The sequence below is a fragment of the Sarcophilus harrisii genome, chromosome 2 (genome assembly GCF_902635505.1).
Source record: "Sarcophilus harrisii chromosome 2, mSarHar1.11, whole genome shotgun sequence".
NCBI classification, from domain to species: domain Eukaryota; kingdom Metazoa; phylum Chordata; class Mammalia; order Dasyuromorphia; family Dasyuridae; genus Sarcophilus; species Sarcophilus harrisii.
Window position 1 is genome coordinate 179,066,025 of NC_045427.1, and position 25,192 is coordinate 179,091,216.

Sequence of the window (25,192 nt, forward strand, 5' to 3'; positions counted from 1 at the left end):
TTCCTTCACTGTAGACTTGTAAGATATTTATTATTCAAAATAATATTTTTTTGTTTTTAAGAAGACAAAGCACAGAGCTGATTATAAAATTGGAAGCTTGCTTATTTTGATGGTCATTGATAGAAATTTTGTACTTTGTTTTAGAAAATTATAAACAATTTCCAAATGTGAGTGCTTCATGTTATTTCTGTACTTTAATTTGCCTTTCCCTTTTAATCAAAAGACGATTTTTTTTTTTTTAAAGCCAAAGCCATCCTTTATTTTCTGGGCTGTTGAATTATTTAAAACATTTTTTCAATCTCTTTTCCTGAATATTCTTTTTGGTCTTGAGAGTGCTAGGTACTTGTTTTCTTGACACTTATTTCTCCTTGTTTTGCTGATTTCAAGATGTTTAAAATGAAAACATTTAAACAAAGCTCCAGAATGCTCATGACAATGCTTAAATAGTCAGCCTGAGAATGTTTTAGTGTTATTAGTGGGATGAAATGAGATGAGAGTGCAGGTTTGGACTCTGACCATGGTCATAGAGAAGTGTTACAGGATTTTTAAGTGACATGGATAATACAAATTGTACATTTATTTATATAATCTCTTAAAAGTTTTCTAAGTATTTTTCCTTCCCACATCTGGGATAGGTAGTTTAAGAATATTTATCCTTATTTCCCAAAAGGAGAAATAGAAGCTAGAAAGGGCAAATGATTGGCTTGCTTTCAAACAGCTAGGAAGTGCTTAGCCATGGAAACTAATTAAGGTCTGTGGGTTCAAGTAAAAATGCAAAAAAAAAAAAATATTTCCACCTGCCTTATTAGAAGGATTTGACTTTTAGTAATTATTGTAGGTGCTTGAAGTAAATTATTGGATTATTAAATCAAACCTGTATTGTATAATATGTTAGTTTTGAATCATGCATGTTTTTGTTCACTTTCCTTAGTGTAAAAATTAAAGCAATTATAAGTCAATTAGTAGTATTTATAAGAAAAAAGTATCTAGTGAATAATTAATAAAGTGATTAAGTATTAGTGAAAATTATAATGAACAAATATCTGAGGTATAATGCACTTCAGTGCTTACACAAAGATGTCTTTGCTTTGGTTTTTGTGAATTTTATGTAGTTTTTCAATAACAATGTGTTAGTAACTAGCATTTATATTTTCTTTTTTTAAATATGTTAAAGTATATGTTTAGCATTTATATTTTCAAAATGATTTTACATAACAGTCTCATTATCCTTTTCCAACTAGTTTGAAGTTCATTTGAAGTTTCCCAGATCCTGAGTTTTTCATGGGAAAAAATTATGTGCAGAATGTTAAATTTTAAAAATTGACTTGTGGTACAAACTTCTTCCACCTGAATGTAAGCAATCTTTCCAGAACTTAGAGCTTAATGCCAATATTACAATTTCAAACATTGGTTTTACTGTTTGTTAGTATTCGGGGATAATGAAGCAAGGTGGAAATTGCTAGGGTTCCCAACTTTGTTCCATTTCTAAATTTAATTAAGTAAATGGCTAAGTCTATTGTATTATATATTGGTTTACTGTGTGCTTCTGGAATTTCAGTATAGCTTTAATTCATTAATTCATAGCAAATAGTGGTGTTTATCAGATGGAAGAATGGGGCAGAGAAACATTAAAAAGGCCTTTGCATTACTTTGCTCAAACTTGATATAATCAGCCACATGTACCATTTGCCTGATTTTTTAGGTAGCTTTTGTTGCCCTTATAAATTTAGTGAGGTACTCTCTGTTCCCATTTTTCTATTTTCTAAGGTTAGCATCAAAGATTTGGAGCTAAAAGGGACCTTAGAGGTCATTAGATCCAACCCCATCATTTTACAGTTGAAGAAAATGAGACCCAGAAAGGTGAAGTGATTGGTCTGAAGGTCACATGGAATAAACAGTACGACTGCGATTTGAACTTGTCACATCTAAATCACAAATTATTTAATAACTAAGATTAAGACTCATAGAAAGATAAATTCAGAAACCTGTTTTAAAAAAACCCAGTTATATGCTTGTAATGTTATCTTAATATATCCAGAGATAAAGTTTATATATAACTGTGTGCCATTCATTGATTTGACTGACGTTTCTCATGATACTTTATTATAGATTATTCATGGTCTCTATCATGTCTTGTATTTTTTACCTCATATACACAGTTGAGATTGAATTTAAGGATGGGCTCCAAGGGAATTGAACTTGGCAGGGTAAAGGAATAACACTATGAAGACAGTTCAGGAATTTTCTCTCTCTCTCTTTTTTTTTTTTTTTTTTGAGTTTTACTAAATCTTTTAACTATGCAACATCCATTACATTTTTGCACTTAAGCTCTATCATTTTATGTTCAAAGATGAACTTTTTCTCTTAAGTTCTGTCCCCTCTTTCTCTCCTGTCAGCATTGAGAAAGCAAGCAAAACAAAAATCTTTTTATAAGCACGTATATATTCAAGCAAAACAAAATTTCTCATTGGCTATATATCTAAAAAAGAAGACATCTAAATCTGTGCTCTGAAGTCTTAGTCTAGCACCTCTCTGTTAAGATGTGAGCAGCATTTTTCAACATTATTTCTCAGGAATTGTGATTAGTCATTGTGTGGAGCAGAGTTCCTCAGGTGTTTTTTATTTTTTTTATTTTTTTAATTATTTTAATCATCCAAGATTAGCTTTCTCACCTTTCTCACCCTACCCCACCACATCCCCTTTGAAAATGTAAGAAAAACAATACCCATTACCAATTAAATTAAATTAAAAGAAATTTCCACTTTGGCCATATCTTAAAAAAGTTTGTCTCATTCTGCATTTTGAGTTCTTCACCTGGATCTGGAGATGGGCAACATGTTTCATCATTAGTCCTCTGGAATCCTGGTTGGTCATTATGCTGATAGAAGTTCAGAACAATAATACTCTACCTTGTTACCAACCATAACTTGCTCATTCATCCTCAGATTTTGTGGATAGCAGCTCAGATTCCCATTCTTTGCCACCTCGAAAAGTTTATAAATATTTTAATACATCTTTAAAATTTGTTTAGAATTTATCCCTTAATCTGCCTTCCTCCTAGTTCCCCCTTTTCTCTTTCCCTCATATTTCACTGTTGAGTGAAAATAATTTCTGTACCCAGTTATGAGTTTGCATTTCTTCCATATTGTGACCAGTTCTGGTGAAAATGAGGTTCAGGTGTCAGCCATGCCTCCCTTCTTCCTCCCTTCTCCCTCCCCTCCTTATATAAATGTCTGTTTGAACATTCTAATTATGTTAGTTGTTTTCTCTAACCTTCCTTTCCTTTTTTTCCTTTTACATTCTGTAGTATGTCACACATCAAGACATAATAGAGCTACATATAGATCTTGTCTAATTCGATTCCCTCTATAAAATAGACCTGATAGTGATAAAGTTTCATTTTCATATACATTAATATTAAGCAGTTTATCATTCTCTGATCATGGGCAACAAAACTATCATTTGGCTTCTCTCCCTGTCACAGTGTTCCATTGTGGATTAAGAGATGTCCAAACATGGGTCTGAGACCTCTACTTGCCTTGGTGTATAGCCATTGCCTGGGAGCTGAAGTACTTATGAAGTATCCACTTGGCTTGACCCCATTTTCAGTGTCCAAAAGACTGCTTCATTTATTTCTCCATCAAGATTCAGTCTTGTGTCTTTTCTAGCTCTGTTTAGATTTGTTTATGGAGAAGATCTCACTACATTGCTTCTTAGCACTATCTTGGATCTGCCTTTCACACATGACTTTGAAAAAATATACCAGATCTTCGGTCTCATATTAAGAAGTCAATTTGCTAGGTAGATTTGAAGCAATAATTTTTTTTATTGAGCTGCCCTGGGAGACACTTTTTGATATTCCAGAGTAGTTAGATACTTTAAGTAGATGTTTTAGGAACTTGTCTTTAAATATTCTGATAATTTAAAGTATCACATATAATTGTAATTATATTAGTATTATTTATAGAAAGTATCTGTAGTATATTATTGATATTATTTGTAGAAAAAGTTCTGTGTGACTCTTTTTTTTTTTTTTTTCATTTGTATGTGTAGCAACTTTTTTTTTTTTTTTTTTTTTTTATTTTTTTATTTAATAGCCTTTTATTTACAGGATATATACATAGGTAACTTTACAGCATTAACAATTGCCAAACCTCTTGTTCCAATTTTTCACCTCTTACCCCCCCACCCCCTCCCCTAAATGTCAGGATGACCAGTAGATGTTAAAATATGTTAAAATATAACTTAGATACACAATAAGTATACATGACCAAAACATTATTTTGCTGTACAAAAAGAATCAGACTCTGAATTATTGTACAATTAGCTTGTGAAGGAAATCAAAAATGCAGGTGTGCATAACTATAGGGATTGGGAATTCAATGTAATGGTTTTTAGTCATCTCCCAGTGTTCTTTTTCTGGGTATAGCTAGTTCAGTTCATTACTGCTCCATTAGAAATGATTTGGTTGATCTCGTTGCTGAGGATGGCCTGATCCATCAGAACTGGTCATCATCTAGTATTGTTGTTGAAGTATATAATGATCTCCTGGTCCTGCTCATTTCACTCAGCATCAGTTCGTGTAAGTCTCTCCAGGCCTTTCTGAAATCATCCTGTTGGTCATTTCTTACAGAACAGTAATATTCCATAATTTTCATATACCACAATTTATTCAGCCATTCTCCAACTGATGGACATCCATTCAGTTTCCAGTTTCTAGCCACTACAAAAAGGGCTGCCACAAACATTCGTGCACATACAGGTCCCTTTCCCTTCTTTATAATCTCTTTGGGATATAATCCCAGTAGTAACACTGCTGGATCAAAGGGTATGCACAGTTTGATAACTTTTTGAGCATAGATCCAAACTACTCTCCAAAATGGTTGGATTCGTTCACAACTCCACCAACAATGAATCAATGTCCCAGTTTTCCCACATCCCCTCCAACAATCATCATTATTTTTTCCTGTCATCTTAGCCAATCTGACAGGTGTGTAGTGGTATCTTAGAGTTGTGTGTGAAATTGAGATGATTCAGGACAATTCCAATAGACTTGTGATGGAGAGATCCATTTGCATCTAGAAAGAAGATTGTGGGGACTGAATGTAGATCACGTCATAATATTTTCATCTTTTTTGTTGTTGTTTGCTTGCTTTTTTTCCCCTCACTTTTTTCCCTTTCCGATCTGATATTTTTCTCGTGCAGCATGATAAATGGTTGGTAACATGTATAGAAGAATCGTACATGTTTAACATATATTGGATTGCTTGTTATCTATGGGAAAAGGTTAGGGTAGGGGAAGGAGAAAAATCTGGAACACAAGGTTTTGCAAGGGTAAATATTGAAAACTATCCTTGCATATATTTTGAGAATAAAAAGCTATTTAAAAAAAAAAAGAAAAAGTCCTTGAAGAAAACTAACTTGGACAGTTACGAGTGCATGGGGAAAATATTTGGGGAGGGATAGGCATGGCAAATTATCTCTGTCTTTAAGTGTCTTTGAAATATTCTGGATAAATTTCAGTATTCCTAAACCCCAAGGTTCTAAATAGGAGAGATTATTTTGTGTCCAAATGGAAATTTTATTTTTAAAATACTGAAAGATTGTATGTATAAGTAATTGTAGTCTTAAAATTTAGACTCACAGAAAAGCTCTTAGCAAATTTATTTATTTGGGAATATTTTTACAATTCTCTTATGAAAGATTTGGCCTAATAACCTAGAGCTATCATTTGGTAAAATATTTGTTGACACTGGATGCCTTTTTGGTAAATATTAATTTATTATAATTCACACTTACTTGCAAAATTGAAGAATCTAAACCTTTGGTGGCATTTCTTGGCAGTAAAGTAAATGTGATTGCTCTTCAAGTAAGTGGATGCTCTGAGTTAATAGTGTAAATTCAAAACATGACCCTAATTGAAAATTTGCTAATATCTTTGTATATTAACTTAAGTGAGAAAAGCCAAAATAAAAAGTGATTGTGAGCTATTATTATTTGGATTTCTTTCAGAATCACCCAATACAAGTTTTTAGATGAATTTTCCTGATTTGTCTCCTTGCCTCTGGTCTTTGCCATTTTAAATTGTTTTCATGCAGCTGCCAAAGTTGACATTCTTAAAGCATGGGTTTGACTATATTACTCCCTTGCTCAAGAAGCTTCAATGTCTCTTTTCCTCTTAAGATAAAATTCAGACTATTCTGGCATTTAAAGCCATTTCCTGAATGATCTCATGTTACTTTGTATGTACTCTACCTAAATTGTTCTGTTTGCTATTTTTCATATACAATTTGTCTCTTATCTCCATGCCTTTGTATATGTCAGGAATGTTCTCCCCAATCAGTCTATCTTTTAGAATACTACAAATTCCCTTCAAGATCAATTTTAAATACTGCTCCCTTTAAAGGTGTCTTTCCTGATTTCTTTAGTATTAGTGGTTCCTATGTCCTGAAATTACATTGCATTTATTCATCCATATATATGTTGTTTACTTGCAGTAGACTGTGAAAATGTGAGCTTGTTTTGAGGACAGGCTATTTCAATCTTGTTTTTATATCCTCAGTATCTAGCCCAGGATTTAGTAAACAGGTGCTTAAATGCTAAATGAACTAAATTGAAAATTCAAGTCATCCTAGCCCTAGGCTATCCTACTTTCCTATGTGCAATGTTCAGACTTCAACCAGTGATAACAGTTCTCATTTTTACCTCAATTGTTTTGACTTCTTACAGTGAAGAGGAAGAATATCTGGTATGGTTGAAAGTGCACTGTATTGAAAGCCAAAAACCGTGGCATGTAAGTCTGACCTCTGCCAGTAACTAAGTATATGACCTTAGGCACAATAAGTAAAATTATTTTACAGCAAATAAAATTATTTTCTTGGGCCTTAGTGTTCATCTGAAAAATGAAGGGCTTAGATTTTTAAAAATCCAGTCATTTCCCTTTTTTCCCCTCTTATTTTCTCCCATTCTTATCTGCCAGTTCTCTGCCCACCTCTGTGGAGGGAGAGAACATTTATTTACTTGCCATGTTCCACTTGCATTTTCAGAATCTACAGGTGTTTGGAGAATTATAAAAAATTAAAACTTTTTTGTAAGGACATAACTTTTAAAATAAAATGAATGAATTTTTTATGAATATTTTAAATTTATTTCTGTAGGTTTTTATGTTGTGTCATTTGATATTTTAATTACATTTTGCTTTTTGTTAATCACTAAACATCTATTAAACACTTTTTATGTATCAGGCAGTGTGCTAAGGGCTAAGCATACACATAAAGATAAAAGAAAAAAAAATTGTTCACAATTAAATGGGAGAAGGGAAAGCTAATTAGTTTCTGTCAATAGACCAATGGCCCTGCAGTCAGGAGGAACTGATTTCAAATTTGGGTTCACACTTATTAGCTGGGTGAACCTGGCAAAGTCATTTAATTTTGATTGAGAGACGTAAAAATTACTATGTACAAAAAAATGTACACATCTGTCTATCGTTATGAATAGATGTAGAATAAATTGGAAATAAGAGAAAAAACATTGTAGAAGGGAAGAATTTAGCTGAGACTTTAACTGAGACTAAGGAGGAAAAAACAGGAAGGAAAACATTTCAGGCGTGGGTTTGGGAAATGGGGTGAGGGAGGAGACAGTGAAAATGCTCATAGATAGAAAATGAAGTGTTTTATTCAAAAAGAACAAGACACTGATAACTTTTGTTTTATATCACTTCCATTTTCTATCCTGTCTCTTTTCCCCAAACAATCCTAGAGAGCTGTTCTAATAAAGAAAAAAAAGAGAGGGGGGGGGGTAGGAAAGCAGATCCAGCAAAATGCAATAACATGTATTGGAAACATTTTTAATTTTAAAGGAAATTATAGAACATTTTTGGAGGTTATCAGATCATTTCTAATTTTCTGATGTTCCACTTTCCTTTCATGTCTAGACTTCTGGTCTCACATAGACTAGGTTTGACCCTGATGACCTGATCCAAAGAGACATTTTCTGTCTTTGGTTGGTGTTTTGTTCACAGAATAAAACTTAGTGGAAATTTGGATAAAATTTATATTTTCTCAGATGTTGATAACAGGTTCTACCATATTTCTAGTACAGTACAGGTATTCATTGTATGATATAGTATCATGTACGGGACAACCTTTTTATTTTCACGTATCACAACAAATGTTTCAGATGAAAAATACCCATGAGCAAATAGAAAAATACATATCATTCAAACAACCTGTTTGACTTCCCCTCCCCTCTCCTTCTCTCCTTGTAAAGAATTTTTCAAGTTTTAGTAAATATTTATTGATCAGCTGACTGAAATCTTTTCACTTCTCTGAGAAAGGAACTTCTGATCTCAGGAACTCTTTAACTTTGGAATTACACATTTAGATAGACTACATGGCTAAAAATATATATTATCATGATTACTAGTCGCTGACCTGCGTTTAGAAAAGGAAAAAGGCAGAAAATATTCAGGAATGTTGGTTAAACTCAGTTTACTCAGTCAGGTGCTTCTTTTTTGCAAGTTTCAGTTTTTAATAATTTGGAAGTATTCTCTACTGTATTCCATTTTGGAATTCCAAAAGAAAGAATATAACAGAAGGGTGTAGTGTTCTGGTGTGCTTTCTGGAGGTCTTGGGACCAGCCTTGTTTTCAGCAGAATAATCACCTCGAGAATAGCCAGGGATAAAGTCCAAAAGTCTTTATTGTCTCCTTCACAGTCTGTCTCCTTCACCTGGAACTTGGCTAGCTTTCTAGAGGCCCTTTGGAATGGGTCTTTGTTTCAATGGAGGAAATAGGAGAGCCACCAAGACAAGTCTGTGTCTGGCTCAGTTTCTCCCCTGTTTATATGCTCTATTACAATTACATCATTATGGTATACTGAGTATAAACCAATCATTATATCACTAGGGAACTGTGATGACTGTGTATTTTAAAATCAGCCTGAGTTAGGAATTCAGGTTAAGGGAAAATCTTCAATCTTTATTCTCAGTAGAGGTGAAGAAGGATCGGAGGTGAAGGGGGATCAGAGGTGAAGGGGGATTAGCAATGTCAACAGCTGCTTCAAGAAGCCAGCCAGACCAGAAGCCAGCCGCCCCTCTGCCTCCACGGACCAAAATCGTCATTTCCTATACCACACATCAGGACTTGCACAAAGAGTGGGCGGGGCCATTCTTTCTCCAAGCATATATATTAATAGAGTATGGTCCAATTACTATTTAGCCTCATGTGCTTGGGATCTCAGTGCATCAACTCGAGCTTCAGCCCATTACAGGGAACCATTATTTGTTGTAAGATTAAATAGGATTAGGCACTTAATAAATGCTTATTTCCTCTCACATTGCAGAGGTTATAGGCCCAAAGCTGTGAAACACTATGTACAAGGCAAGGGCTAAAACCAATCAATCCCATCACAATCAAAAGATACTAGTCTTCTCCCAACAAAGATTCATGCTCTTATCAAGTTGCTTGTTGGAGAGTCATCAAATTGATTTGAGACTTCCTTGATCATCTTGTTAAATTCCTTGCAAGATACTCTTTGTCAGGGAACTCCCAAATCAATTTGGTTGTAAGGTGCTTTATATACATATTATTTCATTTGATTCTCACAACAACCCTGTGAGGTTGGTACTATTATACTTATGTTATAGAGTAGGAAACTGATAATGCCAGAGATTTAAGAGACAAAAACAAAACAACCCAATTTGATTTTCTTTTCCTTTAAATAAATGATTTTGGAAGAAGTCTTGAAGGTGTTGCCATTGTATCTACTTGACTTTAGGAGAACATAATTTCATTGCTGTATATATGCAGATCATGATGCCCCATATGACTTAGTACATTAGAAGGTCAAGTGTTTATATATTGGTTTTAGCATTAGGAATCAGAGTCTCAGATTGAGAACTTGAAAGATATTTAAAGACATTTAGTCCAACAATTTCATTTACAGATGAGGAAACTGAGGTACAGAAAGCATAAATGACTTGCCTATAATAACTTAAGAAGTAATTGGCAGATCCAGAATGTAAGCCAAGGACCGTCTGACTTGATCCACTTCTTTCCTGCTATATTTTTGTAGCTTCTCCACTTTCTCTTTTTCTAAAATAACCACTCCAAAAAGATCTAGAAAATAAATCGAACCAAATGCTATTTGGGAAAAAGCCAGAGGTCTGTAGACCCTGGGGTTAGAGTCTGGTCAGGAAAAACCATTCCAAGCACTCATGTCCAGAGAGAGGATGGGCACTTGGACAATAGGAGGTCCCAGATCCATCCTGGGATACCACAGTGGGAAGAGTTAGCTACTGACAACTCTGACACATATTATTCATTTCTTAATGGATTTTTGATGTAAGCAGCTACTGAAGGCTTTAGGCAATATATCTAAAGAGGAGCAAGTTTGGAAGTAAGGACCAGCAGTGTGACTCAGTCCTCAGGAACAGAGCAGGATATCAATTACAGCTTCTAACCCATCCTGAATCCTATAGAAACAATCAGGGAAGAAACCACAGAACAAAAACCTAGACTTCTATCACAGTGAACTAAGTAGCTAATTCTAATGATAGTCTACTATTACTCAGACCCAAACCCAACTCAATAACTTGCAGAGCTCAGAGAGTTGGGATGGGGAAAAGGGTTGTTGGTAAGAACAGCAATGACACTGCCCTCACAAACTCCACTTAGGATTGTTTATGAGATCTTGGAATATCACAAACACTAAATTGATATATTTTGTTTTTAAATCATCTAAATTTTAAATTTTAAATCATCTAAAATTGTTTTTGCCTTCTCAGAGTGCCATTCCATATAACAAAAAGTATTTTTTTTTTTTTAAGAAAATATAAAAGAGGAAGACAAAAAACTCCCAAGAAAACCAATCAATGAATGGAAAATATATGTAGTTTGATACTTGTGAATCCATACTGATTTTTCTTATATCTCTTCTTTGGAGTTTACGTTTGTTCTTTGTAATTTTGTAACCTTTGCTTTCTTTTATTTATAAAACTACAGTGATAGATTTTGTTTTTATGTCACCTACATTTTCTCCAAAATATCCTTTCTCAGAGATGTGTTTGATTTTTTTTTTCTTTTAAAGAAAAAGTTGTCAAACCAATAAATACATCAAAAACATTTCTGAAAACATAGTGTTTCACAGCTTTGGGCCTATAACCTCTGCAATGTGGGAGGAAATAAGCATTTATTAAGTGCCTACTCCTAAATATCTTATAAATATCTCATTTGGGTGGGAAGAGATCTCTTTTCACATTTGTTTGAGTTCATGATTATAATATTCAGTTTTTATTTGTTTCATGCTGTTTTTTACCATTGTGGTTTCAATGGTTTTTCCATTACATTGTTGAATTTTGAATATTATTTTCTTTTCTTTGTTTAACTTCACTATTGCATCAGTTTATATTAAATCTTTCCGTACTTCTATGTTCATTGTATTCATTATTTCTTACAGTATAATAATATTCCCTCACAGTTTTCTGTTTGTAAGCTTCTCAAGGGTAGCCACTGCTTTTCCTTTCTATTCGTATTTTTATTTCCAGTGCTTAGCACAGTTCCTGATACATAGAAACACTTAATAAATAATTGACTTGACTATACTTGTAGAAATTAACAATAAAGACCATTCTAACTCATCTCACTTAGTGACCTCATTACTTCCCATGGGCTTATGATTTCTATGCAGATGACTTCTTGGGACTACAAATCTATTCCTCAAATGTCTTCTTGATACCAGTCACACATACTTCTAATTGCCTGTTGGACATTTCAAATTGAATGTCCTGGTGACCTTTAAACTTCAACATGTCCCAAACAAAATTCATTGAGAGGAAAAATATCCTCTCAAATCTTACCTCTTTTCTATGAAGGATACCACCATGTTTCCAAGCATTCGGATTTACAATCTTGATATTGTCCTCAACTTTTCACTCTATCCCACATATACAATCAGTTGCCAAATACTGCTATTTAAATTTTATTTTTTTATTATATTTTAACATATTTTCATTTTATTATATATTTATTTTTAAAATTGCTTCGTTTCCTTTTTCTCTTCTCACATGATCAACATCCTTTTCAGCACCTTGTCACCTTTCATTTAGTCTATTATAGTAGCTTTCTAATGAGTTTCATATCTCAAGTTCATCCCTATTTATTTTTTTCTCATAGCTGCCAAAATGATTTTTTAAAATTAGAGGTTTTACCAAGATACTGGCATACTCGAGAAGTATCTCTCTTGTCTTTAGGATCGAATATACTATAGTTAACTTTTTATTTTTAAAAATCTTTCATAACCTGGTTTTGCAACATACCTTCTACCTTGTATTTTGCTGCTCTTGTACTCTGCTCTAGTCAAACTAACCTTTTTGCTATTCTTCATGTGTTAATCTCATCTCTTGTATCCATTTGCCCTTGTGCTCTACCATGACTGGTATGCATTACATCTGCTTTTTAGAATTACATTTCCTTTAAAACGCAACTCAAATGTCACTATATACATGGAACCTTTATTTATCCCTCCAGCAGCAGTGCTCTATCCCTCCACCTTGAATTATAATATAATTAAAGATGTGTTATTTCCTTATTTGAATGTAAGGTACTCAAGGAGCTTTTCCTCATGTTCCATTTCATTTCCTTTTTCTATGCCTTTGCATAACATATCTTCCATGCTTAGATTGTACTTCCCTTTCATCTGTGCCATGTCGGATATCATCAAAGTGTCATTTGCTATAAGATGAATTTTTGACCCTGCTATGTTATTGTGCAATTCTTCTCCCATTACATTTTTTCTTTGTTTATCTTGTATATATTTTCCAAATACTCATATGTGTTCATGTTGTTTGCCTTAAATAATATAAGGTCCTTGAGGACAAGAACTATTTTAGGGGTATATTCTTACCACCATGGACTTGCACATAGTAGTAGTCTCTTAAACTTTTTGAAAGAAAGAAAGAATGAATGAATAGTTAATTGTGTGATACAATGATGTATACTGCTCTCATTAAGTATTTGAAAAATTAACTAAAGTCTGATCTTCTTCAATTAATTATGCCATGTGGTAAGCCCCTTATATGAAGTGGTGGCTACTTCTTATTGATATCAGTCATGGAAAAGTAATGGTATCTGTAGAGCCAAAGAGTAAGATAATTACTTATAAATTATAACATAAATAATAAAAACAAATTAATATAGAACAAATTTAACAACATACTAAAACATGTAACATGTAAACATATAAATAAAATATTAGTCATTCTTGTGTTAAATGTCAAGTATGTGTAGTTTGTATTGTATACCTAGACTCTAATACACACCATGAGATATGCTATACTTCAGAATGCCAACCAGTTTGGTTTTATAATTTTGTTTATAATAAATTTTGCATAAAAGTGAAAATGATACTACCATACACTTATGGGCGGAATTATTTGTGGATTTCAGGAGCTACTTAAGAAAAAAGTCTCCCCCAAATAATGTCTGAAGTACAATTTTGCTTATCATTTAAATCTTCAAAATGATCAAAGCCTACTTGTGTAGTCTTACTTTGTTGGAACGGTTCTATTTTGCAAGAACCTTTCAGAAAGATTAGTAATCATTATTTGCTTTATCTTACAAATTTAATCAATTTAATTCAATTAATTCACTTAATTCAATGATGAACATTTAATTCAATTAAATGAACAACTTATTAAAAACATTGTAAGACAGCCATTGTATTCAATAAATTGGGAGTCAAAGATGAAATAAGACATAGCCCCTTCCCCAAAGGAATCGACAGTTCTCATAATCCTTGTGTGCAAAGGACTGAATCCAATATGGTATTGTCCTTAAAATACTTACAGCTTAGGAGGGTACATAACAGTGATTTTTTTTTCCTTTAATCATTTTTTAAGTCACATTTTATGCTCTAATTAAATACTGTCACATTTCTTCTATGCCTAAATTTTCAGACGTGCATTTATTTTTAATTTTCATTAAAATTTTTTTTGATTTGCAAATTCTTTTCTTTCCTTCAGCCTGACATCAATTATACATGTGAAATCATGCAAAATGTATTTCCATATTAGCCACGTTTAAAAAATCAAGGAAAATGAAAAAAAAAAGTGAAAACTTTATACTTTATTCTGCATTTAGCTTTCATCAGTTCTCCTTCTGGATGAAAAGCATTTTTCATCATAAATCCTTCAAAATTGTCGTGGATCTCTGTGTTAATCAGAGTAGCTGTCTTTCACAGTTGATTATTGTATCATATTTCTTTTACTGTGTACAATGTTCTAGTTCTGCTTATTTTACTTTGCTTCAGTTTGTAAAAGTCTTCCTTCCTAGGTTATTTTTGAAACCATTCTGCTCATCATTTTATATAGCACAATAGCATTCCATCATAATCTATGTAACAACTTGTCAGCCATTCCACAGTTGATAGGCATCCCCTCAATTTCCAAGTCTTTGACACCACAAAAAGAGCTGCAAAAAGAGCTACATATAGGAACTTTTCCCTTTTTAATGATCTCTTTGGGATTATTTGATTAGATTTACTTAGTTCTTAAAAGAGAAGTTGAGATCCTCCACTAATAAATTTGTACTCATTTAACTTTTTAACTTTTTTTTTTTTAACTCCTTTTCCTTTTCCTTTAAGAATTTGGCTTCTCTGCTATTTGGGCTATATATGTTTCTTATTACTTAATTGTCTTGAATCCATTCTGTTGGCTGCTTCTGTTTTGTGGATGAGTTTATCACATTCAAATTCACAGTTGTGTTTACCAAGTGTATATTTCCCTCCAATCCTATTTTTACCCCTATCTGTTGTTTTCTTTCTTTTTATTCTGTCTCTCCTCTAAAGTCTAATTTGCTTCTAACTACTACATTATTTTGGTTTTTCTTAATCTGCCCTCTTTTTTTGTCATCTCTCCTACTGTCCGTCACCTTTTCCCATCCTTTACTTCCTGATTCTCTTTTTGGTAAAATATTTCTATACTCAAAGGAGTGTGTGTGTGTGTGTGTGTGTGTGTGTGTGTGTGTTTCATCTTTGAATCAGTTTCAATGAGAGTGAGGATCATTGTTGCCCAGTCATCTCCCTCCCATTTCCCCCTCTTAGATCAAAGCTTTTTTTTTTTTCTTTTTTTTTTTTTGCATACCCTTTTCATGTGAGATAATTTTCCTTTGTCTTCCTCGTCTCTCATGTATATATCTTTCTCACCCCTTCATTTTTTAAAATTTTTTTAGATCATCTCAACATAACCCACACACTCATGCCCTTTTTTTATATAGATTCTTTCTAACTGCTCTCACAGTGATAGTTACATATATCAGGTTTAGCTTATATCACATTGCTTGATGTCTTGGGGAGAGGGTAGGGAATTAGGAGAGCTAAAAATTTGGAACCTTTAAATCTTAGAAATTTTGTTGCAAACTATCTTTATATGTAATTGGAAAAAAATAAAATATTATTAAGTGTGAAATTAAAAAAAAAGAGTTAACATGTATCATCTTCCCATATATAGGAATGTAAACACTTTAACTTTAGACTTTTTTTTTTTAAATTTTAAACTTAAATTTTTATTTTTTTTTGCTGAGGCAATTGGGGTTAAGTGACTTACCCAGGGTCCCACAGCTAGGACGTGTTAGGTGTCTAAGACCAGATTTGAACTCAAGTCCTCCTGACTTCAGGCCTGGTGCTCTATCTATTGCGCCACCCAGCTGTCCCTAGAAAGACTTTTTACATTTTGATTTTTCATGCTTCTCTTGTGTCATGTATTTATTTAGATGTCAAATTTTCTATTCAACTCTGGTCTTTTCATTAGGAATGCTTGAAAGGCTTCTTTTATTAAACACTCATTTTTTTTTTTTTTCTCTGAAGGATTATCCTCAGTTTTGTTGGGTATTCTTAATTGTAAATTAAGATTAATCCTAGTTCCTCTGGATTTTGAATATCATATTGTAACCTCTCCACTTCTTTAACAGGAAGTTAATAAATCTAGTTTTAGTTACTTTGGTTCTGTGATATCTGAATGATTTCTTTCTGGATATTTGACATATTTACTCTTTAACCTTGGAACACTGGAATTTGGTTGTAGTATTCTTGTTATTTTTCATTTTAGGATCTCTTTTGGCAGTTGATCAGTAAATTCTTTTGATTTCTATTTTACCTTCTGATTCTAAGATATCTGGGCAGTTTTCCTTTATAATTTCTTGAAATGTTATTGTGTTTTTTTTTTTGATTATTGACTTTCAGAAATTCCAATAATTTAAAATTTTTCTAGCTTCAGTTTTTTAGATTATTATAGTTTTTTCGATGAGATATTTCATGCTTTTTCTATTGTTTCATTCTTTTGATTGTTTCATTGTTTCTTAGCTTCCACTTGTTTAATTAGAATTTTTAAGGAATTATTTTTCCATTGAGCTTTTATACATATTTTTCCCATTTGTTCCAATTCTGATCTTTAAGGAGATTACTGTAGGTATGAAATTTTGTACCTCCTTTTCCATCTGACCCATTTTGCTATAAATATTCTTGGTGAATTTTTGTCCCTCTTACTATTTGACCAATTCTGTTTTTTAAAGTATTATTTTCTTTAGTATTTATCAAGTTTATTGAGTCTCTTTTCAAAACTTTCTTGCATTACTTTCATTTCTTTTCTCAATTTCTCCTCTGCTACTTTTATTTCTTTAACTCTTCCAGGAATTCTTATTGGCATTATGCCCAATTTACAGTCTGTTTCCCCATTCACCACTCCCCCTCACGCCCCCCCCCCTTGAGATTTTGCATGTAGCTGTTTTCACATTGTTGTTTTCTTTTGATTTTCCCTGTTACCATGGTTGTTTTTTATGTTAGGTTCCTTTTTGTTGTTTGTTCATTTTTCCAGCCTATTTCTTGACTTTTCACTTTATATTTAAGTTGAGCTTTTCCTGGATTAAAAGTGGAGCACTGTTCCAAGCTTTAGACTTTTTTTGTGCTAATGCTTTCAGAGCTAGTTCTGAGAGTCTGTATGTTTTTTGTTGCTTTCAAAATGGTATAATCTAGGGTTGGGTATTGTCACTATTTATTTGGCCTGTTCTCTGGTCTTTATCAAGAAAAAGTCCCTTTTTTTCTGCAGCTATAGGGACTAGTATTCCCCTCTGCCTGGAAATTGTGCTATATTTCTGTTTTTGTGCTCTTTCAAGTACTGATACTCTTCTTGATGTTTAGAATTGCATATGGACAATGCAACCCGATTCTGTGCCCAGTGTCAGCTTAGGATATATTGTAATTTTCTATTTTAAACTTAATAGAATTTTATTTTTTTCCAATTAGATGTAAAAATAATCTTCCACATTCATCTTTGTAAGATTGTGAGCTTTAATGCTTTTTCCTTCCCTCCCTTTCTTCTCCCCTCTCCAACATAACAAGTGATTAGATATAGGTTATACATGTACAATAATGTTAAACATTTCCTTATTAAGTTGTGAAATCTGACCAGTTGCTTCATCCCTCCTTTACTGTCTCTGAGCTGAGAGCCCTAGAAGCTGCTGTTGCCACAATGGCAGCCATCACTAAGGCCCACAATTGATGCTGTGTCCCTGTGTGTGCTCTAGGCCAAATTCTCACCCATGTGTCATAGACCTCATCTGCTGACTTCCTGACATGTCTTGAACTGGAAAAATGTTTCATCCTGACCTGTTGTTGCTTCTTTTACTCCAACATTCAATTTTTGATGTAATTTTAAAGTTGTTTGGAGGAGAATGTTGTAAGTGTTGACTTAGGTTGCTGCCTTTACTCTGCCATCTTGATTTTGCCTCCATGAGTTTTTCATAAGTTGCTAAAGTCTCCATCTCCCAAATCAATAGTTGGTAACCTGTTATTAAGTATCTTCAAATTTAGCTAAGTTTGGTCTTCAGTCAATAGAAATTGTCTATACTTTGGCTCCCATTGTAAAAACTTTTTTCATTCAACCATACCAATATTCTACAGACATAGCCCATCAGAACTCTGTGCCATGATGAGGCATTCAAATATGACTTTAGTTGTCACTATTATGCTATAAAACTTAGGATAAGGTAGAAAAGCATGTGTAAAATTTTGACCTGCTCGCTTATTATTTCATATTATAGGATTTTTTTGTCTCTTAAAAAATCTTTTACTAGGTTCAGGGAGCCAGTTTCCGAGGTTGGAAAGAAGTGACCTCAATGTTTAATAAAGATGATGAACAGCAACTACTAGAAAAATGCAAATCTCCAAAGTTTAAAGGGTAAGTAGTAAAAACATTGTCAAAAAACATTGAACATTGAAAGAATAAGACAGGGAAACCAACTTGAATGAATAAAGAAAATGATTTATTGTGTTTAGTATAATTATAGTAAAATGTATTTGCATATTAAATTTTCAAGCATTTTGGAAGAAATTTTTATTGTTTGGTTGTTTGAGTTTATATCTGACTCTTCTATGGTTCTTCACCAGTTTATTTTACAGATGAGACACTGAGAACAAACTTGAATTAAGTGACTTAAATAGGATTCCATAGCTAAAAAATATCTGAGGCCAGATTTGAACTCATCAAAATAAATCTATCTGATTCAAAGCTAGATGCTCTATCCATGTGCCTCCTATTAACTCTTTACAAGTGGTAGTATTTTTTTATTTTTAAGAAATTAAGGAATTATTTTTGCATAAGCCAACAAATTAGCTACATTTATGATATTATAATTAGTAGTTTTACTGTAAGCCATTCAGAATTTCTTTGCCTCATATTTCTTTAAATTAACTAATTGGACTATTTAAAAAATCTTGGTATTTTAAACAAATATTGCATTCAGTTTGACATCATTTTGAAAACTTTATCTTGTTATAAAAAAGTCACTTCCTGAAGTTAGTTATTAAACTTGAATTTTAACTTAAGCAACAAGAGTAATACTCAAGCATAAAATGAGCATCAGAAAATAAGTTGAACTACATTAGGAATTAGGCACTTTTAAGTTTTAGTAGCTTTATAGATATATTTATATGCATATATAATTTTAAATTGATTTTTAATGACAAAAAATTATAAGTATATTACATTGGTAATACCAATAGGTACATTTTAAAAAGATTAATTACTTGGAAGTACTTTTATTTGTTCTAATGACTTTTACTTGTTCTTTGACTTTACTTTATCTGGCTAAGGTGATTTGACCTTTCTGTATGAGCTGGTTTCAGGAAGTCCTGTTGATAGGCAAGATGATAAATAATTTTTAAGTCTTTTAATCTCTTTATGTCATAGAACCTTTCCCCAATTCTAATTATAGTTTACTTTGTGGAATAGATGATTTCCTGAATTAGGCATTTGAAGAAAATAAAACCATTTATAAAACTTGCTGAGGAAGAATCCTAGTTAAAGACATTTAGCTGCAAATCCTTTTTGAAAATTGTATAGTCTCACCTCTTGATTAGTCTTATATGTAATCTATATTTTTGTAGTCATACTTCAGATAGTGTTTTTTCCCCCTGAGGCAATTGGGGTTAAGTGACTTGCCCAGGATCACACAGCTAGGAAGAAGTAATGTCTGAGGTCTGATTTGAACTCAGGTCCTCTTGACTTCACAGCTGGTGCGCCTATCCACTGTGCCATGTAGCTGACTCTTCAAATAGTGTTTTGAAATTATTGATAAGTTTTTATCAGTTTGTACCATAATATTATGTAATCCATGCCCTGTTCTTTGCCCCCAGTGTTTTTTCATGGAAATTGTTAATGAAATTAAGTGGAGTTTGATTTAGATTTTTAAGTCCTTTAAAGTGAATTATATAAAGGTAATGGTTTCATAGTCAAATAGAAACAGAGATCACTAAACTAAACATAAAGGTCCTCATGGATCACATATTGGCTTGGAAGAAGCCATATTAATATTATCTGTGTTCTATTGCATTCTTATTTTACTATTTTCCAATTACATTTTAATCCAACTAGGGCCAAAATTGTTACCCGTATTGGAACATGTATTTGACACCTCTCCTGTTGTTTTTAACCTATCTTCCATTTGCCATCCTAAAATTGACCTTTGATCCATTATCTTTTAACTTAGAGGAGCCATAGTTCTTTTACTTTAAAATATATTTATTTTCTTTTCTTGTAAATGTAATTGGAAGTCCAGTTACTTTCACATTTTTTTTTAAGTCATAGGAGGGAATCTAATTTTATTAATAAGGAAAATGCTAAATTCATGACAATTTATCTTAGTTTTATTATAGTTGTAAACAATTTAATCAAAGTAGGCACTCCCTCTGTCTATGCAGGTTGTGATCTTTCAACACTTTAGTAAATAGTCTTTCTTCATGAGTTGCTTTGCTTTTCTCTATCCTAGTTATTAATCTTTTGGTTACGAATCCTTTAATAAATTTTGATAAACTGTTAATTTTTGGTATTGGATTTTAGATTGCTTGGGAATGTTAATTTTGTAAATTAAACTTTTGAAGAATGCTTTCAAAATGGTTTTAGTAGCTCCCTCAGTTAAAAATTACCTAATATTTTATATGTCTAAATTTAAAAAAATTGGTTTAATTGGAAGTTAAAAATATCAAAAGTTTTTTTGGAGGACAGTTTTCAATATTTAACATTTTAATCTATCTCAGAACTAATTTAAGAATAAAAGAAGATATGAAGACTGAAAAGAAATCTGGATTTTGGGACAGTTTGGTTTTAAAACAGAATATGCAATCCAAGAAACCAGATGAGATCGAGGGATGGGAGCCACCTCAGATTACACTTGAAGATACAGCCACTGATTTAGGTGACTCTTCTAGGGACCATCTCTCCTGGCCAGGTTGGGAAGATGAGACTAAAGGTTCCACAAAATACACCAACCTGACTAGCTCAGGAAACAGTTCCAGATGGAGTATCAAATCAGCTGGGAAATTGGTCAGCATTAGACGGCAAAGCAAAGGTAATCTTACTGATAACTGGGAAGAATTAGAATGATAGGAATTTGAAATACTACATAAATGAAAATGTACCTTGATGTTTATGTATAGTCAAACCAAAATTTGCTCAATATTGCACCTGTATGCTTAATTTTGTTCAGATTCTTATAAATATTTTCTCTATTATTTTAAATTAGTATATCAACAGATGATTCATCTGCTTTCTTCATTTAAAAAGAATAGAAAACCTCTTTTGTGCCTATTTTTCACATTTGGATTTTTCCAGTATGTCAGATTGTTGAAGTAACCAAAAATACTGTATTTCCTTTGTGAATGTATACACTGGTTTTGAAGTTGACTGCCTTATCTAGAAACTTCTAGGCTCTTGGAATCTCAAGACTTCTAAAGCTACAGATGTTAATTTTGAATGAACTTTCTCTAAAAAGCCAGTGTTGATTTGTAATTTGCCACAAAACTTTTTTCATGCCAGATTTTATTATCTGAGAATCTTTCCTTGTTTTTTTAATTAGTCATTCTGTTTCTGTTTGTATGTTGTATGTAATATGAGACTGTAGCAGTTGTACAATTCTCTTCCATTGTTAGAAATGTGCAGTCAATAAGTCTTCCAGAGGTTAGGCTAAAATTTATTTAATTTAGCAAAAAATTAAAACTTTACCTTTAAAAAAACTTGATTAAACAGTTAAATCAGAAAGTTAAGTTATAATTGAGTGTCAAAAATATCCAAATATATATATATATATATTCTTGCAGTGCCTGTGGAGAAATAGTTTCTAGTTTGCACATAAATTGTAATGATTTTGGCTTTGTTTTGATTTTATTTTTCCTTAGTTCTCCTTTTTGACTTTAAATATTGATCTTTATTTTTAAATTATTTATTCTAAAAAGTCACTGTGTTTTTGTGTTGTCAGGGTAACTAAGGAATGAAAAAGAATGTGTGCTTACTACATGTCTTGGTACTTTTAATTTTAGTTTGGAAATTAAATTGATATACTTCTGTTCATTACAGATTTCAAACTGTATATAAAAACTGAAAGTGCCTCTTTTTCTATCATAACCACAGATCTGGGGTTAATTCTCAAAATGATATTCTTAATGTAAAGGGTGTTAGTTATATCTTGTCTTGTTAAAAAAATGCCTATTTTTAGCAGAAAAATAATTTATGTGGCTGATCCATTATTATCACTATGAAGTTATTTCTTGAAGTAAAAAAAAAAGTTTTAAATCTCTAAATTTTATTGTTGTCTTTAACTATGTGCTTGCTCATGTCAGGTGTCTTTAGCAATATGCCACTTCACCAGGGATTCTTAGATATCTCTTTTATCTGAATTACCAACTTGTTCGAGAAGGAAAAAAGTCATAGCTTTTATTGGTAAAGAATAGTTTTCCTTGGGGTTTTTTCAGGAGGCCCTTATATGCTTTAAAATATTCAGTTTATCAACATTATTGTATTATACCCTGTAAACCACACAATGCAAATATAGTTCTGTTCAGCTCAATTTAAGTGGACTTTTTCCAATTAACATCTCCATGGAATATTCAAACATGTCTGGTAGTAAAATTCTTAAATATGTAAAGAATTCCAAAAAAATATTGAATTTTAGGAAAAATATGATCTTTGATAAGAATATTCAGAAAGATGCTGTTTTGAAAATGGACATGAAATAATTTTAATTAGGTTTTTTGTTCGTAGTGTAATAGAAAGCTTTTTAAATACTATACTAATTTGCCTTGTTAAGAAAGAAAAATAATTTGCCTCAGGTAAATAAGTTGATATTTGTTTTTTGTTTCCAGCATCTTTGCAGCAGTGTATGCTAAAATCACATAAGGATGTATTCCATAATTCATAGATCTATTTCATAGTTTATTTTAAAAAGTTTAAGATCAGGAAAGCAGTGTTTTGACATGTTTTCAGCTAATACTGATACAAGATTGTAGAATCGATTCAATTGAAGACTGTATAACAATCCTTTAGCTGAGAGAGAGGTCAGGAAATGCCATTACTTTTTTCTTCTTATTGGGAGTTCTGTTATACCGTGACCAGTAAGGATCTTTATGCCTTGCATAGTTTATTGTCAAGTGCCTGTATTTCACCTTTTAATATATTCGTGATACACAGCTGGAGAAATAGCCCTGTATAATTACAAAAAATTTCCCATAATCTGAAATATTCTGAAGTTAAAACTTTATTTGGATCAAATTTGCTGTATAACTTATCTGAATTTTTCCTTCCTACAGATGACACATATTAAAGTAAAATATTAATGTTTTCTATCATAATTGTGTCTGATTTTGTGGTAAAATATGTTGTGATTTTAATATAATTATTTATTATATTTTATAGCATAATTTCTTTTGAAGAAAATTTCACTAAAGTGAGTTTTTTTCCCCCAAAGGCATTTCATTAAATCTCTGAATCAGAAAATATTGAGGCCTTAGTTTATGATTTAAATGTTTATATATCCTGAATATGATCAGGAGTACTGTATGCATGTAACAGGAATAGTATTTAACTCCTTAAGGTTTTGTTTGATTTTGATGAGAAATTGGTTATACTTCACAAAAGGTAGATTAAGAATGAATTTTAAGGTTATATAAAAAATAAAATTTTACTTAAATCTTTCCCCCCTGTTGCCAATTTGCATGATTATTGGCTTTTACTTAAGTTAATGTGTCAGATGACTGTAATTTGTCACATAGTGACTTGACTTTTTTTTAAAACCTCATTTTCAAATGCTAATAATACTTGTAGAATTTTCACATAAATAAAAACATAATTTAAACTGGAGTTTCATGATTTTTTTTAAGTTTTCAAAATTTTCTTGTAGCATTTTATTTTTGGTGTATCAGTCACAATAACTAAGTTATTAGTGGTTGGTGGGACCTATCTCTAAAATATCTTTTCTTCATATGTGTTACAGGTGAGTATCAGGTGTTCAAATAGGATCATTGTATTGTGTATTATGACTGGTTCAGTTTTCCTTGATTTTACCATTGGTTCCTTAGTGTTCAATAAAGCATCATCTTCTTGGTTCCTGACTTTGTTAAACATGGAATTGTAGTCAGATTATAGGGTTTTACATCAGATTTAGATTTAGATGGCCTGGGATTCATCTGATTCGATCTTGTTATTTTTCAGATGTCAAAACAGGCTATGGACACAAAGGAAGTCAAATGGCAAGCCCAGGTTTTGAAACCAGGACTGTGCATACAAATTTCCAATTTTTTCACCTATTTATCCTCATTTATCTCCAAACATGGCACTTTCCATCTTCCCTAATTCTGAGATAATATCATGATTTTCCTTTTGAGCCCAGGCTGGAAATCTCTTATGTCACCTTTTCTTTTTTTATTCTCCCTACCGCCTCATTTTTAATTTAATCATTAATACCAATCATGATTCTTAGGGTAGATAGTTGTGAGTGGTACTCCTATTTTAAAGATGAAGGAATGGAAGTTCAAAAAGAAGTTTTAATTGTCCAAGATCACGTAACTAAAAAATGTCAGAGCCAGAACTCAAACCAGGATTTACCACAAAAAATAAAGGAGTTTTCTTATTATGCCATTCTGCTTTTAAGTTGGGACATTCTGTTTCCCCAGTCTTTCTCTTATTCACATGTCTTTGCTGAACCATCTCAGCTATAATCATAGACCATTGATGAAAAGGTGAGAAGGGACCCTAAGCACAAATACAAAGCATAGTCATAGTAGATGGCTTCTCCTCCTCTTTTTTTTTTTTTTATACTGAGGCAATTAGAGTTAAGTGACTTGCCCAGCGTCACACAGTTAGGAAGTGCTAAGTGTCTGAGCTCGGATTTGAGCTCAGGTCCTCCTGACTTCAGGGCTGGTGCTCTATCCACTGTGCCACCTACCTGCTCTTATAGCCTTCTTTAAAGCAAATGAAAGGTAGTGTGGAATAGTGGAAAGAAACCTTGATTTAGACTTAAAAGACTGATGATTCAATTTTAGATGTGATACTTTATACTCATGTAATAATGGGCAACCTCTTTAGGCCTTAAATTTTCTCATCTATAAGACACTTGAAGTCTCTTCAGATTCCTTAACTCTAAAATGGTGATCTGTGAACCTTGAATGATGAAAACAGTTTGAGGGGAGAGGTCAAAGAAGACAGCTGGTAGGAGCTGTTTATGAAGGGATATTTATTTGTAAGCAGTTAGCATAGTGCTGGTACACAGTAGGCAGTGTATAATATATTTATTCTATTCTCCTTCCTCTTTAATCTTTTGTTGTATTATCTATCTTACTGAGTAAACCTGTCTAAAATAGGTGGAAAAAATCCAA

At 32.3% G+C, this 25,192-nt stretch overlaps 1 protein-coding gene across 5 annotated transcripts in view; it reads left to right on the top strand.

Annotated features, from left to right (window-relative positions):
• The window catches only part of TDRP (testis development related protein), a 56,019-nt gene extending 32,522 nt beyond the window's left edge, over positions 1–23,497 (top strand). For 3 of the 5 annotated variants that reach the window (XM_031951154.1, XM_031951153.1, XM_031951157.1), the window contains 3 exons: positions 6,730–6,793; positions 18,124–18,227; positions 20,585–23,497. In XM_031951154.1, the coding sequence (XP_031807014.1) occupies positions 6,730–6,793; positions 18,124–18,227; positions 20,585–20,930 (514 nt within the window). In that variant the 3' untranslated portion in view covers positions 20,931–23,497. The remainder of the gene's footprint in view (positions 1–6,729; positions 6,794–18,123; positions 18,228–20,584) is intronic. The other 2 variants (XM_031951156.1, XM_031951155.1) reach the window with 1 other exon arrangement.
• The last annotated feature ends 1,695 nt before the right edge of the window (positions 23,498–25,192 follow it).